Source organism: Oncorhynchus keta, chromosome 4 (genome assembly GCF_023373465.1).
Source record: "Oncorhynchus keta strain PuntledgeMale-10-30-2019 chromosome 4, Oket_V2, whole genome shotgun sequence".
Lineage (NCBI taxonomy): Eukaryota > Metazoa > Chordata > Actinopteri > Salmoniformes > Salmonidae > Oncorhynchus > Oncorhynchus keta.
This window is the reverse complement of record NC_068424.1, coordinates 64,861,805-64,878,605: the sequence shown is the minus strand read 5'-3', so window position 1 is coordinate 64,878,605 and position 16,801 is coordinate 64,861,805. Positions and strand designations below refer to the sequence as shown.

Below are 16,801 nucleotides of genomic sequence, written 5' to 3'. Positions count from 1 at the left end.
CATACTGTATATTGTGTATTACGGGGATCGTCCAGTGTTGTTCAACAAGGTTTACCCTCACTATTTTGTTTGGGTACAGCCCAGTGTTTTTATATACGTGTTTGTTTTGGGTGTATTAAAAACCCCTACTGTGTATTCTTGCACCTATCTCCAAATCCTCCAAATCCTTTTTACCAGCGTGACATTCTTAGCAAGAGCAATAGTAAGAAAATAATTTATCGCCTACAGCTTTTACACTGAAAGGGAATTGTCAAAAATAAACTCAGCAAAAAAAGAAACTGCCCTTTTTCAGGACCCGGTCTTTCAAAGATAACTTCACAGATCTTCACTGTAAAGGGTTTAAACACTGTTTCCCATGATTGTTCAATGAACCATAAACAATTAATGAACCTACACCTGTGGAACGGTCGTTAAGACACTAACAGCTTTCAGACGGTAGGCAATTAAGGTCACAGTTATAAAAATTTAGGACACTAAAGAGGCCTTTCTACTGACTCTGAAAAACACCAAAAGAAAGATGCCCAGCGTCCCTGCTCATCTGCATGAACGTGCCTTAGGCATGCTGCAAGGAGGCATGAGGACTGCAGATGTGGCCAGGGCAATAAATTGCAATGTCCGTACTGTGAGACGCCTAAGACAGCGCTACAGGGAGACAGGACGGACAGCTGATCATCCTCGAAGTGGTAGCCCACGTGTAACAACATCTGCACAGGATCGGCACATCCGAACATCACACCTGCGGGACAGGTACAGGATGGCAACAACAACTGCCCGAGTTACACCAGGAATGCACAATCCCTCTATCAGTGCTCAGACTGTCTGCAATAGGCTGAGAGAGGCTGGACTGAGGGCTTGTAGGCCTGTTGTAAGTAAGGCAGGTCCTCACCAGACATCACCGACAACAACGTCGCCTATGTGCACAAACCCACCATTGCTGTACCAGACAGGACTGGCAAAAAGTGCTCTTCACTGAACAGTCGCGGTTTTGTCTCACCAGGGGTGATGGTCGGATTTGTGTTTATCGTTGAAGGAATGAGCATTACACAGAAGCCTGTACTCTGGAGAGGGATCAATTTGGAGGTGGAGGGTCCGTCATGGTCCGGGGCGGTGTGTCACAGCACCATCGGACTCAGCTTGTTGTCATTGCAGGTAATCTAACCGCTGTGCGTTACAGGAAAGACATCATCCTCCCTCATGTGGAACCCTTCCTGCAGGCTCATCCTGACATGACCCTCCAGCATGACAATGCCACCAGCCATACTGCTCGTGATTTCCTGCAAGACAGGAATGTCAGTGTTCTGCCATGGCCAGCGAAGAACCCGGATCTCTGGGACCTGTTGGATCAGAGGGTGAGGGCTAGGGCCATTCCCCCCAGAATTGTCTGGGAACTTGCAGGTGCATTGGTGGAAGACTGGGGTAGCATCTCACAGCAAGAACTCAATAACTGGCAAATGGTGCACAACTGGTGCAGTCCATGAGGAGAAGATGCACTGCAGTACTTAATGCAGCTGGTGGCCACACCAGATACTGACTGTTACATTTGATTCTGACCCCCCTCCCTTTGTTCACAGACCTATTATTCCATTTCTATTGGTCACATGTCTGTGGAACTTGTTCAGCTTATGTCTCAGTTGTTGAATCTTATTATGTTCATACAAACATTTACACAAGTTTGTTTACATTTGTGTAAATTTGCTGAAAAGAAACGCAGTTGACAGTGAGAGGACGTTTTTTTTTGCTGACTTTATTCACAATTTCACAGCATTATTCCAACATTGTGTGGAAATATATATAAAACACAGGAAAATCACATTTTTGATAGCACTGGGTCTGTAATGAAGAACATTCGGATTGTAAATAGGAACTCCTTTAAATCTCAGACTGCCTTCTGGGCAACAGTAATAGTCCCTGGCTAGAAGGAAGTGGTGAATTAGTGCCAGAGCCGGGGGGGTCTGGAAAGGAATATAATTATGTTCAGAGTTTATATAGTGTTTCTCACTTTCTTCTCTCCTATTCTCTCTATTTCTTTACTCGTTTTAAACCAAAAACAGCTGGGCTTGAGTGGTCTAATTGATACCAGTGTATCTGGTAGTGAACTGGGACTGGGAGTATGCGTTTAATGTTGACTGGAACATACAGTACAAATGTACAGTACAAATGTCCCAAGTGGGATTCAGATCCTCCCACAAGCCTCTTGGTACTGTGGACTACAGCCAAGCAGAGAGTGAGAGTCAGGACTGTAGCTGGTAGATGTATTTTTATCTTTCCTCCAGTGTGTTGTGTCTGGATGGCTGAAAACACAGACAGCTGTCTCTGTTCTAGTGGAAAATACACTGTGATACGAGACCCTATCTTTGCCTCTCCTCTCAGATAGAATGTAACAGGTAGCGTTAGCTGTAGGCTTACATACTGTAAAATGCGCAGTTGCTACCTACCTAAAACATACTGTACACAAAGTACTGAAACCAGCTTTAGAAAGGACAGGAGTCATTTGGTTCATTCAGAGGGAAGTCTGTGTCCAATGGCACTTTGAGTTCTTCAAATCCCATATTCATGTATTCAGGATAGAGAGAAGTGAGAGGAGGGATGGAAAGACCGAGAGGAAGAAGAAAGCACTGATGGGACTGAACAGGAGATGGAAGGAGAGAGGGATTAAAGAGAAGGAGGAGGGAAGGAGCCCTGTTTCTCCCCCTAATGAATCCATCACTGGTACAGGTGAAGGAGAAGAAAGGCTGGGGTCAGAGAGTTCCACAATCAGAGGGAATGTTTTATAGACAAGAGAAGCGTGATATCCAGGTGGAGGTTTCAATAAGACAAAGCCCAGGAGAGCATTGATCATGACAGGCATTTTTCTCATGACTGGTCAATCTATTGTATTCAGCTGTCTCAATACCAGAAGAGAACAGCCCTGCTGCTGCTGTATCATTCCACTGCACTTACCATCCACACCCTGGGAATCAATAGCATTTTATTCAGCACAGCTCTGCTAGCACTTGCTAAAGGTTAATGCACGTGGGATTGGAAAGGAGAAGGTATACAATTCCCTCTGCTATTTGTAGTGTCAGTGACAATAACCAACTTATTTTTACTCATTTAATTATGGATTTAATTCATTTCAAAAACATTTTATTCAGACTATCAACATGCTGTTGTAAAAGGCCTAAAATAGGTATGGCTTTTCAATTCAATATTGTTGTCAGGGCAACACCCTCATTACAGTACTGAAGGAGGTTGAAACTCATTCAACACAAGCCCAGGGTTTCAGCATCAATCTACACGGGAAACCACAACAAGTCTCCAACAGTTGGATTTATACTATGTCAAAGGATTCTCCCAGTAACAGGAAGCCTGAGAGTAACTGTCTAGCAATGGAGTAAGGTCACTTCCCTAAAAATACAGTAGGTGTCCTACTGTTCTCAAAGTTGTTCATCTAGATTGTATGAAAAGAGGGGCTTATCCTCTGTATCCGAGTACGCCCCCATTCACATTGACGGGGCTGTAGTGGAGCAGGTCAAGAGCTTCAAGTTCCTCAGTATCCACATCACAAAGGAATTATCATGGTCCTAACACACCAACACAGTCGTGAACAGGGCACAGAGCGCCAAGTCTGGGACCAAACGGCTCCTGAACAGCTTCTAAGCTCAAGCCATAACACTGCTGAACAGTTAATCAAATGGCTACCCGGACAATTTGCTTGACCCCCTTTTTATTTGCACCGGCTCTATGCGCACTCACTGAACTCTACCCACGTACTCACAAAACACACGCACACACGCTCACACATTTATTTACATTTTTTTAGTGACATTCTCATACAGGAGCAATTCGGGTTAATTGTCTTGCTCAAGGGCACATTGACAGATTTTTCCCCTAGTCAGTTTGGGGATTTCAACCAGCAACCTTTCGGTTACTGCTAGGCTACTTGCCGCTAGGCTACACATACACTCACACATAGATACACTTTCACACTATTCACATACGCTGCTGCTACTCTGTTTATTATCTATCCCAGGGATGGGCATCTGGCAGAGTCTCAAATTACTGTTGCAAGTTAGAATAGTCGAATACTATTTTCCTCTTGTTATGTATGTCACTGATAGTCAGCTATCTAAACCATGTCCGCATTTTATTTTTGGGGATTGCAAAATTAGCTTGCCGCAAAACTATCTAAACTTGTTATAATGGTTGAATTACCAACCGGGGGTCCCCCACTGATTTTCCTAGTCAGTCTCGCTCAGATATCAAATAACAAACTGCAAACATTTCTCTCCGTCTCATGGTGAAAAGGAATAGAATTGCATGAATTTAGTTTAAAAATGGCTAAATCCTCTCTCTGTCCCATTGTAAAATGTGTAGAATTGCAGCAAACTTGTTTTAAAACGGCAACATTTTATCTACACCGCATTGCAAAATGTGAGGAATTGCACTAAATTCACTCTAAAACATATAATTGTTCTCTCCACTGTCAAGAGAGCCTCCACTAAAATGTTTTGCTCGCAGTGTGTGTGTGTGGGGGGGGGGGGGGGGTCGGTACGCGGAAGCGTGAGCAACTGAGGCCCCTCATGAGGATTTTTTTGTGGCCCCCGCCCCATCAAAGTTGTCCGTTCGGATCTATCCTGATTGTCTAGTCCCTTTTACCCTTGCCAACATGTAAATATCACCTCAATTACCTCAACTGCATTGTACACCTGCACATTGACTCGGTACCGGTACTCCTGGCATATAGCATTGTTATTGTTATTTTATTTTGTTACTATTTCCTTTTTTATTTTCTGCCATGTTTTTCTTGGTTTTTAACTCTTCATTGTTGGGAAAGAGCTCGTAAGTAAGCATTTCACGGTAAAGGCTTCACCTGTTGTACTTGGCTAATGTGACAAATAAAACGTCATTTGATTTGATCAAAAAGACCTATACACTGTACTATCTCAGTCATCCCTACAGTTATATAATATAAGTAGGCCTATACCATTTTCGCCATCCACCGCAGTTATATACAGTATAAGAAGCCATGTACCATCTTGGCAGCATGAAGAATAGCCATGCAGCATGGCACCTTGTGTGTAATGCTCCGGGTGTTGTGGGTGTGGAGTCAAACGCAGGAGACAGAGAGTGCAATGCTGTGCGTCTTTAATAGCACCAACGCACCACAGGGTGCTCACAATAGTAACGGCCCCAAACACAGGGAATGAAAATGTACAACGGAAAAATCACGACCAGGCACTAACACGTACCTCTACAACAGAGCCGAAGGTTACACTGAAATAATCCCGCACAACAACCAGGCGGGTCGGCTGTCTAATAAAGACAAACTAATCATACATAAACAGGTGCTACCAATAAACATACAAGGAGGGGGAGGAAAGACAATTAGTGGCAGCTAATAGGCCGGTGATGACGACCGCCGAGCGCCACTCGTGATACTGTGGCTCAGCTTACTTGACATTTAAAAGGCAGATTTCCTTACATAGACTCAGAGAAGAGGAGGAATCCATTCTCAACTTTACAAGGCAAAACTATACACAAATCTTTGCTTCTAGTTTGAGACATTTAGACGTTTTGTGGTTTAAACTTTACTACACGGAGTCAACATCCTTTAAACATCACTGTTTGCGTCTTGGGAATCTCTCACTGCATACATTATCCCCCCGATCACCAGAGGAACGGTGATGCTGAGTGTGCGTGTTTCTGCGTCTAACGAGATGAATATATCCATTAGAATTCCTTAACGAGGGTAAATCCACATGGCTGCTAATTAGTCCGTGCTCCATCTTCTCACAGAGCTGGAGGACTGGACTGGTTCTTGTGATGCTAGAGAACATTAAAGCCACTAAATGTACCCAGCTCCAGATGCAGCAGATTGTCCCCATTTAACAGGTTTTCCATTAGGGAGCAGATGAATGTAACACAGCAATAATAGATATAATGGCAGTGTTCTGAAAGGCTGAGGGACCCTGGCGCTGTCGTTAATGGTAAGTCATCATTATCTAATGTTCTGTTGCTAAGCAGGTGCATGTAGACAGAGCCACTCTTGAGGGTTTGGGAGGTGTGACTTGATGTTGTTAAAAACACCAGACTTTGATTAGTCACTATCTTTTTATTCTCACATTGAACATGTCTTTGTACCTCCATCAATCTAAACCTACTTAAGGTATTCCTGTCTTTTATTTAATTTAATTTCACCTTTATTTATTAACCAGGTAGGCCAGTTGAGAACAAGCTCTCATTTACAATTGAAACCTGACCAAGATAAAGCAAAGCAGTGCGACAAAAACAACACAGAGTTACACATGGGATGAACAAACGTACAGTCAATAACACAATAGAAAAATATATGTACAGTGTGTGCAAATGTAGTAAGATTAGGGAGGTAAAGGCAATAAATAGGCCATAGTGGCAAAATAATGACAAATTAGCATTAACACTGGAGTGATATGTGCAGATGATGATTTAAAAAAAATAATAATTAAGGGGTGGATCAGCTTAATATTGCGGAAAGAATGTTGCTTCCAATGTAATTGTCTGCATAATTTCCAATCCCCATATTTTTTTGGTAAATATATTATATCCATACACGCATGCATACATATACACATCTATCCATACACATACCTATATAGACATACATACTTTTTTTAAAGAATATAACTTTATTATTCCCCGCAAACCCTACCACCGTCCCCCAATTGGAGTAAACTAATAAACACTTCTGCTTTTACCTTCAATTTATACATCTTATACACATTTTACAGACACAGTCTACTTTACAATAATTCTCTCTTGTTTGTTCTTAGTCCTTCCTCTATTTCTGATGTCCATCCAGTTTGATTTCTATTTGTAACTGTGCTATTTCACAAAAGTTCTGAACCTATATACATTTTACAGATCCCGTATGCTTTACAATGTTTATCTTGTTGTTAGTCCCACCCTTCAGCTCCATTCAACCCCTCCCATCTATATCTCAACATCAGCCATTTTGAATTTCTATTTGCCATATATTTTTCAACTGTGCTGTGATGCTTCACAAAATAATTAAACCTTCCTATTCTCATAGCTTCTACAGATTGTAAATTAAAAATGTAACATTTTGCTAAAATAATGGCTTTTCAAATCACTATGACTATGGCTTTTCAAATCACTCAGTATTGCTATCTGTAGCGTTAGTTCTAGGCAAATGTTGCAATTCTTCAGCCATTCCTGGACCTGTGACCAAAAACGAGCTACATATGGAAAATACCAAAATAAATGATCTAATGACTCTGGCTCCTCACAGCAGAATCTGCAGAGCTGGGAAGATTGTATCCCCCATATACAGTATATAACATTCTATTAGTTGCAAGAATTATGTATAGTAATTCATCTTGAAAAATTTGACGTTTTGAATCCGGCGTTGTTTTGCGTATCAATTCATAAACTATGTGCCATGGAATGGGTACATCGAAAATCTCTTTCCAACTATTTTGCAATTTATATGGCACAGCTGTCAGTTTTTTGGTCCTTAAATGAAATTGGTATATGTTTTTATTCACCATACTTTTCTTTAACCATTTATGCTCTTTAATAGAGGGCCGACATACAAGTTCTATACTTTTCCCCTTCTACTTGCCTTTCCATATGTCTGTGTTAGCTGCATGTGTGACATAACTCCACCAGTCCTATTTATGATATCATTCACTAAAATTATACCTTTTTTAAACATTTCTTCAATAAATACAGTTTTTTTAATCAATTAGTATATTTGAATTTAACCACAATATTTGTTGTACTATTTGTTCTGTCATTTCAGGTGGATTAAACTGAAATTGCAACTAACTTTATAAGGCTTGTTTAAAAAATAAAGATATTTTGGAGAGTATTTCCTTTTCAAACAATCGAAAGTGAGCAGGTGTAATCTGAATAAAGGGGAAAAGGCCCTTCCTGAATATAGGATGAGACATTCCTACCAATTGACTAAAGAACCAGTTTGGATTTAAGTATAACTTTTGTATAACTGATGCCTTTAGTGAGAGGTCTAATGCTTTAATATTTAAACGTTTCTGCCCACCGAATTCATATTCGTTATATAATTAGGCTCTTTTCATTTTATCTGGCTTGCAAATCAAATTGAATATTTTTTGTTCATATAATTTAATGGCAAAACCATAAGCAAATAGTTATAACTAAAGAGTTAATATGGGTGACTTTTCCACAAATAGACAGCTATTTTCCTTTCCATGGTAGCAAGATCGTATCTATTTTTGCTAACTTTCTATAAACATTTATTGGAGTGAGATCATTTCTTTCTTGTGGGATTTGTGTACCGAGTATGTCCACATCTCCGTCAGACCATTTAATTGGTAAACTACATGGTAATGTAAAATGTGCATTATTTAGTGATCCAATACGTAATATGGTACATTTATCATAATTTGGTTTTAATCCAGAGACGATAGAAAAAGTATCTAGATCCTCTAAGAGGCTGTGGAGAGACTCCAATTGTGGTTTTATAAGAAAACATGAATCATCAGCGTACAATGACACCTTAGTTTTTAAGCCACGGATTTCTAATCCCTTAATATTATTGTTTGATCTAATCTTAGCAGCTAACATTTCGATGGCAATAATAAATAGATATGCCGATATTGGACAAGCTTGTTTTACTCCTCTAGATAGTTTAAAACTTTCTGAGATGTAGCCATTATTTATTATTTTACACCTAGGGTTACTATACATAATCTTAACACATTTTATAAGTGATTCCCCAAAATTGAAATGTTCTAGGCATTTATATATAAACTCCAGTCGTACTTTATCAAAAGCCTTTTCAAAATCAGCTATGAAAACCAGGCCTGGTACCCCCTGATATTTCATAGTGTTCTATTGTTACAGTACTTTTCTTATATTTTCTCCAATGTGTCGCCCATGTAAAAAAAACTGTCTGATTAGAATGAATAATATCTGACAATACTTTGTTAATTCTATATGCCAAGCATTTTGCTAGGATTTTTTGCATCACAACACTGTAAGAGGTCTCCAATTTTTTTTATGGACTGGATCTTTATATATACCACTTGGGTCCTGTTTCAGTAATAATGATATCAGACCTTCTTGTTGCGTGTCTGATAATCTACCATTTATATAGGAGTGGTTAAAACAAGCCAATAATGGTCCTTTGAGTATACCAAAAAAAAGTTTTGTATACTTCCACTGGTATGCCATCCAGCCCTGGAGTTTTCCCATCCTTAAAGGCCCCAATTGCCTCAAGCAGTTCCTCCTCTGTAATTTGGCCTTCACATGAGTCTTTCTGTACAGATATTAATTTTACATTATTATTAGGAAAAAAATCCATACAATTAGTTTTAGTTAGTGGAGATTGAGGAGCCTGAAATGAAAACGTATTCTTAAAGTACTTTACTTCCTCTTTCAAAATATCATTTGGTGAATCATGTATGGGTCCATCATTTGTAACAAGTTTTAATACTTTTTTTTTTGGTAGCATTTCCATATTGAAGATTGAAAAATAATTTGGTGCATTTTTCCCCATATTCCATCCAGTTCACTTAATTTGAATAATATATTACACTGGATCTTTCTTGAATAAGTTCCTCCATTTCTTTTTGTTTTTCCTCTAACTTATTCTGTGCCTCTATGGTACAGGTTTGATTGCTATCTAACTACTGTTAGTCCTTCAATTTCCTTTGTTAATATGGACTCTTTTGATATAAATTGCATTTTGTTTTAAAGATGAGTACTGAATTGAATGGCCTCTAAAAGCACATTTAAAAGTGTCCCATACAGTAAGGGGATCTGCTGTACCTATGTTATGTCTGAAAACGTCAGTTATAAATTCTTCTGTCCTAGTTCTAAACAATGTATCATCTAGTAGGCTTTGATTAAATTTCCAATATCCTCACCCATGTGGAAATTCTGTAAGAGTAATATATATGCCAATTATGTGATGATCCGACCGCATTCTGTCCCCGATCAACACTTTTTAAACATTTGGTGCCAGAGAGAATGGTATAAGAAAGTAGTCAAGGCAACTAGCTTGGTTAAGCCTCCGCCATGTATATCTCACTAGGTCAGGGTATTTAAGTCTCCATACATCCACTAATTCCAATATATCCATGACATTCATGATTTCTTTAAGTACCGGAGGGTGATAGTTTGTAGTGTGATTTCCTTTCCGGTCTATAGAGGTATTTAAGACCGTATTAAAATCTCCCACCATAATAATAGAGTCTAGTGTTGCTTGTAGAGTTGATCAATTCTTATATATATTTTAGAAGAAGCTTGGATCATCATTATTTGGAGCGTATAAATTAATAAGCCATATCTGTTTATTGTCCAATAACATATTTAAAATAATCCATTTACCTTGAGGATCTGTTTGGGCAATTTGCACATTTGGATCAAAATGATTGTTAATTAAAACCATCATCCCTTTTGAATTTCTTTGTCCATGGGAGAAGTATATTTCACCCTCCCAGTTCTTTTTCCACAAATCTTCATCTAAAACTGTTTAATGGGTTTCCTGTAAACAATAGATATTATATTCCTTCTCTTTTAGCCAGGTAAATACTGATTGTCTTTTTTTATTATTTGCTAGGCCATTACATGCTTATTTCACCACCTATCATAATGAGACACAACTTTAAATTATTTTTATCAAATATATGTTTGTAAACGTACCATTAAAAAGTAACATGATGATTGAGTGTCTATATAGCTGTACCATGATCTTTGCATTTCTACTAAGTAAACCTCCAATTGGTCCTTACTATTCCACCCGCTAAAAGCCCTCCTCATCCCGAGTTGGGTTGTCATCCCAATGCCCGGCAGACCACCCTCGACCCCCTGTATCCCATAACCCATAACCGACTGGGATCCATCCTTTAAAAAGAGCACACAGTGCCATTTACCAAATTGAAGTAGATTAACTGCCAAATGCATTTCCATCGCCCTCACCTCGATTTGTATTATATATAGCTGTGGATCATCATCTATTGTCCCTAACATATTTTACTCCTTCGCAACAGTTGTGGGATACACACATACACCCACCCACACACACTCAACCCATAGAGAAATTCCTTGTATATTATGCTCTCCCTTTGGGGGGCTTTGGCTTTGCAGGACCAACCCTGCCAAGCAGGCTCAGAATCTTGAGTGGGCAGTGCTGCTCTTGGTCTCTGACCATCATTATGGCTGCATACAGACCGCTTTCAGCATGCACATAAAACAGTTAGGGACTTCTCCTTAGTATCTGGGTCATTCAGGTGGGTGTCTAGGGTATAGGGTCATGGACCTTACCATTAAAATATGATCATAAATAAATAATATAATTTATTTAAAACATGTAGTTCCCCAAGATAGGACAATAACAAATCAAATGTATCATGTATTTTAAAACTGTTCCACCATGATAGGACAATAAATAAGACGTATAATTCATCATAAAAGAATATCCATCATCTGAACAATATTGAAAGCCCTCTCATACCCCGGCCCACAGCAATACATTGGCTCTGGGATATGCAACCATTTCATTACTCAGTCACTCAACTTTCCAAACATAACAAATAAAAATAAACACACACCACACCATCCACACATACTGTGCCTTCTGTTTACTTACTTTTTATCTTCACTATATTGAATTAGTGCTTGTGTGTTCAATTAGTTATCTGTGAAGATATAAAGAAAAGCTATATTTTTTATTGTATTATTACAATCCATAACCGGGCTAGAATTGTGTTTATTTTCCTCATCTATGAGAACTTTGTCATTTTTAAAACAACCATGGAGTAGTCTTTGTGTCTCTGAACAACGGGTTGTCAATATATAGTTTATCAACGACGAGAGCTACTCATTTCGCTTTTAATCTATTTTCTTTGAAAATTGGATACAGAACTTTGCGCCGTTCTACAATTTCCTTCGGAAACTGATCATTCATGCCAATTTTGGTCCCAGCAAGTCTTTTACCCAGGCTTTTAACCATTATTTTATTTTGAAATGAAGCAAATTTGGCAACGATTGGGTGGTCATACCTTTGGCCTCTCTGTCCAAAGCGGTGTACACGTTCAAGTTGGATTTTGTCCATAACTTCTGACTCTGGATCTGAAGCGCTGTAAGGAGGAACTCTAACTACAGATTCAGGAACTTCCCCTTCTTTCTCCTGGATACCTGTAACTACCAGATTCTCTCTCCTGGATACCTGTAACTACCAGATTCTCTCTCCTGGATACCTGTAACTACCAGATTCTCTCTCCTGGATACCTGTAACTACCAGATTCTCTCTCCTGGATACCTGTAACTACCAGATTCTCTCTCCTGGATACCTGTAACTACCAGATTCTCTCTCCTGGATACCTGTAACTACCAGATTCTCTCTCCTGGATACCTGTAACTACCAGATTCTCTCTCCTGGATACCTGTAACTACCAGATTCTCTCTCCTGGATACCTGTAACTACCAGATTCTCTCTCCTGGATACCTGTAACTACCAGATTCTCTCTCCTGGATACCTGTAACTACCAGATTCTCTCTCCTGGATACCTGTAACTACCAGATTCTCTCTCCTGGATACCTGTAACTACCAGATTCTCTCTCCTGGATACCTGTAACTACCAGATTCTCTCTCATTGATCTAGTTTGTATGTCCAGTAAGGCTTCCCTCAGAACAGTGTTCTCATTTTTAATTTCATTCATTTTGGTTTCAATCTTATTGACTGTCCCTTTTAGCTTGTGTGTTTCCTTCTCCAATGTCGCAGCTTTTTCATCACTCATCTCGAGGCCTTCAACTATTTTATATCCTTACTAACTAATTCAAGTTTACCCAGTTTGTCATTTATTGATTTTAACAGATCGGTTTCGACCTTTACCATTCTCGGTGGTGAAAATATTAAATCGTCTGTGTCTGTAGAAAAGTCACGTTTCCGTTTTGAAATCGGTTCCCGTCTTACTCTCCGTCATGTTTGGGTGTTGCTTGTTTTCGTAATATTTGTCGATAAATGTTTCTAGTCTTAAGATTTGTTTTGTGTTATTATCCAGATTGAAGGTTATCACCCACCAGATTATGTAGTGCTAATATTTTAGTTTATCTTGCCAATATTGAATATTACGTTTTATCTTGAGGTGCTCTACATAACTTCATTCAGTCTGCCATTACCTTTACGTCCGCCTCCTCCTCCACCTCCCTCCTAGGCCCTAACCTATGCAGGTAGAGATACTGGGGTGCAAAAGAGCAAAAAAAATAATAATATGGGGATGAGGTAGTTGGGTGTGCTATTTACAGATTGACTGTGTACAGGTACAATGATCGGTAAGCTGCTCTGACAGCTGATGTCTAGTTATGGGTTGGTAATGACGCATAGCAATAACATTAAATTGAACATATTAAATAGTGAGAACTGAAACTCAGTAGGAAGGGTGGTTCATTAACACTGACAATTAATCCTGACCAATTAAGGTCACCAAGACAGCAGAAAACATACAGCAACACCTCTCTGTCTTAAAAACCTCTACGGGATCGGTGTCCCTAAACGGGGACAGTTGTTGCCTAATATGCAATATTGTGACTAGAATGACATTGTAAACAACAGCCAACTTTCCTGGACATAGAGATGTCTTAAATGGGCAGAAAGCTTAAATTATTGTTAACCTATCTGCAGTGTCCAATTTACAGTATACAGTATATTACAGAAAAAAGATATCATGGCAACTCGTTTGATACATTCACCTCAGAAGGTAAATAATGTACTTACATTCAGTAATCTTGTTCTGATTTGTCATCCTGAGGGTCACAGAGACAAAATGTAGGCATGGTAACAGCCAGGCTAAGGTGTGAGAGCTGCAATCACAGTGGACAGGAAACCTGCAGCTTTAGACAGACGGCCTTGACTTACACAGGACTAACTAACAATAAGGCCCTCAGGGTGGAAAACATGAGAGAGCTCTTACCAAGTTCCGACCTCACTTTAAATTACACTCAGTGTAAAATTCATAGGTACCACTGATGTACACCTTGTTTTATTGCACCTGGAGGCAGAACTGTGTAGTATTATGTACTCCTTAAATACTGCAGTAATATGACAGTACTATAGTACCTGGAGGCAGAGCTGTGTAGTATTATGTACTCCTTAAATACTGCAGTAATATGACAGTACTATAGTACCTGGAGGCAGAGCTGTGTAGTGTTATGTACTTCTTATATAGCACAGTAATATGACAGTACTATAGTACCTGGAGGCAGAGCTGTGTAGTGTTATGTACTTCTTATATAGCACAGTAATATGACAGTACTATAGTACCTGGAGGCAGAGCTGTGTAGTGTTATGTACTCCTTAAATACTGCAGTAATATGACAGTACTATAGTACCTGGAGGCAGAGCTGTGTAGTGTTATGTACTCCTTAAATACTGCAGTAATATGACAGTACTATAGTACCTGGAGGCAGAGCTGTGTAGTGTTATGTACTCCTTAAATACTTCAGTAATATGACAGTACTATAGTACCTGGAGGCAGAGCTGTGTAGTGTTATGTACTCCTTAAATACTGCAGTAATATGACAGTACTATAGTACCTGGAGGCAGAGCTGTGTAGTGTTATGTACTCCTTAAATACTGCAGTAATATGACAGTACTATAGTACCTGGAGGCAGAGCTGTGTAGTATTATGTACTCCTTAAATACTGCAGTAATATGACAGTACTATAGTACCTGGAGGCAGAGCTGTGTAGTGTTATGTACTTCTTATATACTGCAGTAATATGACAGTACTATAGTACCTGGAGGCAGAGCTGTGTAGTGTTATGTACTTCTTATATAGCACAGTAATATGACAGTACTATAGTACCTGGAGGCAGAGCTGTGTAGTGTTATGTACTTCTTTTATACTGCAGTAATATGATAGTACTATAGTACATTTACATTACATTTAAGTCATTTAGCAGACGCTCTTATCCAGAGCGACTTACAAATATTCACCTTATGACATCCAGTGGAACAGCCACTTTACAATAGTGCATCTAAATCTTTAGGGGGGTGAGAAGGATTACTTATCCTATCCTAGGTATTCCTTAAAGAGGTGGGGTTTCAGGTGTCTCCGGAAGGTGGTGATTGACTCAGCTGTCCTGGCGTCGTGAGGGAGTTTGTTCCACCATTGGGGGCCAGAGCAGCAAACAGTTTTGACTGGGCTGAGCGGGAACTGTACTTCCTCAGTGGTAGGGAGGCGACAGGCCAGAGGTGGATGAACGCAGTGCCCTTGTTTGGGTGTAGGGCCTGATCAGAGCCTGGAGGTACTGAGGTGCCGTTCCCCTCACAGCTCCGTAGGCAAGCACCATGGTCTTGTAGCGGATGCGAGCTTCAACTGGAAGCCAGTGGAGAGAGCGGAGGAGCGGGGTGACGTGAGAGAACTTGGGAAGGTTGAACACCAGACGGGCTGCGGCGTTCTGGATGAGTTGTAGGGGTTTAATGGCACAGGCAGGGAGCCCAGCCAACAGCGAGTTGCAGTAATCCAGACGGGAGATGACAAGTGCCTGGATTAGGACCTGCGCCGCTTCCTGTGTGAGGCAGGGTCGTACTCTGCGGATGTTGTAGAGTACCTGGAGGCAGAGCTGTGTAGTGTTATGTACTTCTTTTATACTGCAGTAATATGATAGTACTATAGTACCTGGAGGCAGAGCTGTGTAGTGTTATGTACTTCTTATATACTGCAGTAATATGACAGTACTATAGTACCTGGAAGCAGGCTGGGTCTCTTCCTCTTAATGCTCTTCTCAGCTCCGTTCTCCAGGGGACAGTCTGACACCAGCGGCACGTTTGAGTTGCTGAACTGCAGGGGTTCGTTGTTGGAGGACAGGTCAAAGGACAACGGGTTCAGTCCTGAAACACAACAGAAACACAACAAGCAGCCATGTTAAACCAGATGGACCATAGATCTATAAACCACAACAGAAACACAACAAGCAGCCATGTTAAACCAGATGGACCATAGATCTATAAACCACAAAAAGCAGACATGTTAAACCAGATAGACCATAGATCTATAAACCACAACAAGCAGACATGTTAAACCAGATAGACCATAGATATATAAACCACAACAAGCAGACATGTTAAACCAGATAGAACATAGATCTATAAACCACAACAGAAACACAACAAGCAGCCATGTTAAACCAGATAGACCATAGATCTATAAACCACAGTGTGCAACAGACACATGAGTTTTACTATTATAACTGCAGTATACAAACACTCATCAAAGTCCTGCATTTGACTGACTACAGTACAGTATGTACATAACATTCAGACAGATACAGAGAATATCCTGCAGTATGTGAAGAGAAGATTCAGAGAATCCACAGGGTTTCCTTTTCAAAACAGTTCAGATGTCGGTTAACTGAAGACAAAGAAAATACCTCCCAAAGATGAGAGAAATACAATTCTATTAAACCTGAAGAAACCATGTGTTCCCTATTTTTAACAGTCAGGAGTTCAACACATGAAATTAAAGGAATGAAAACATACAGTTCCCTTTTCGTAGTCCAGAGTTCACTCACTGAAGAACATAAGGAGAATCCCTAAAAGAAGCATGGATAATATGTATATTTTCCCAAACTCCAGAGTTCTGTGTCTCTCTGTTCAGACAGTGGGGACACTAGGGAGCATCTCAGAACCAATAACTGTTTCTGAACATCTTTTCTGGTCTCTTTTCTAATTTAGCAGTTTAATTTCTGTCCCAGGATATTTCTGTCCTGAGAGGAACCAAGATAGGATTAAACACACAAAGACCCCTGTGAGTTATGAACCCACCACACACT

At 39.9% G+C, this 16,801-nt stretch overlaps 1 protein-coding gene across 1 annotated transcript in view; it reads right to left on the bottom strand.

The window, feature by feature from the left end:
- The window catches only part of LOC118371090 (ecto-NOX disulfide-thiol exchanger 2-like), a 364,051-nt gene that overhangs the window by 215,067 nt on the left and 132,183 nt on the right, over nucleotides 1–16,801 (bottom strand). The window contains exon 2 of the mRNA XM_052512575.1: nucleotides 15,717–15,860. Coding sequence (XP_052368535.1) covers nucleotides 15,717–15,860 — 144 coding nt within the window. The remainder of the gene's footprint in view (nucleotides 1–15,716; nucleotides 15,861–16,801) is intronic.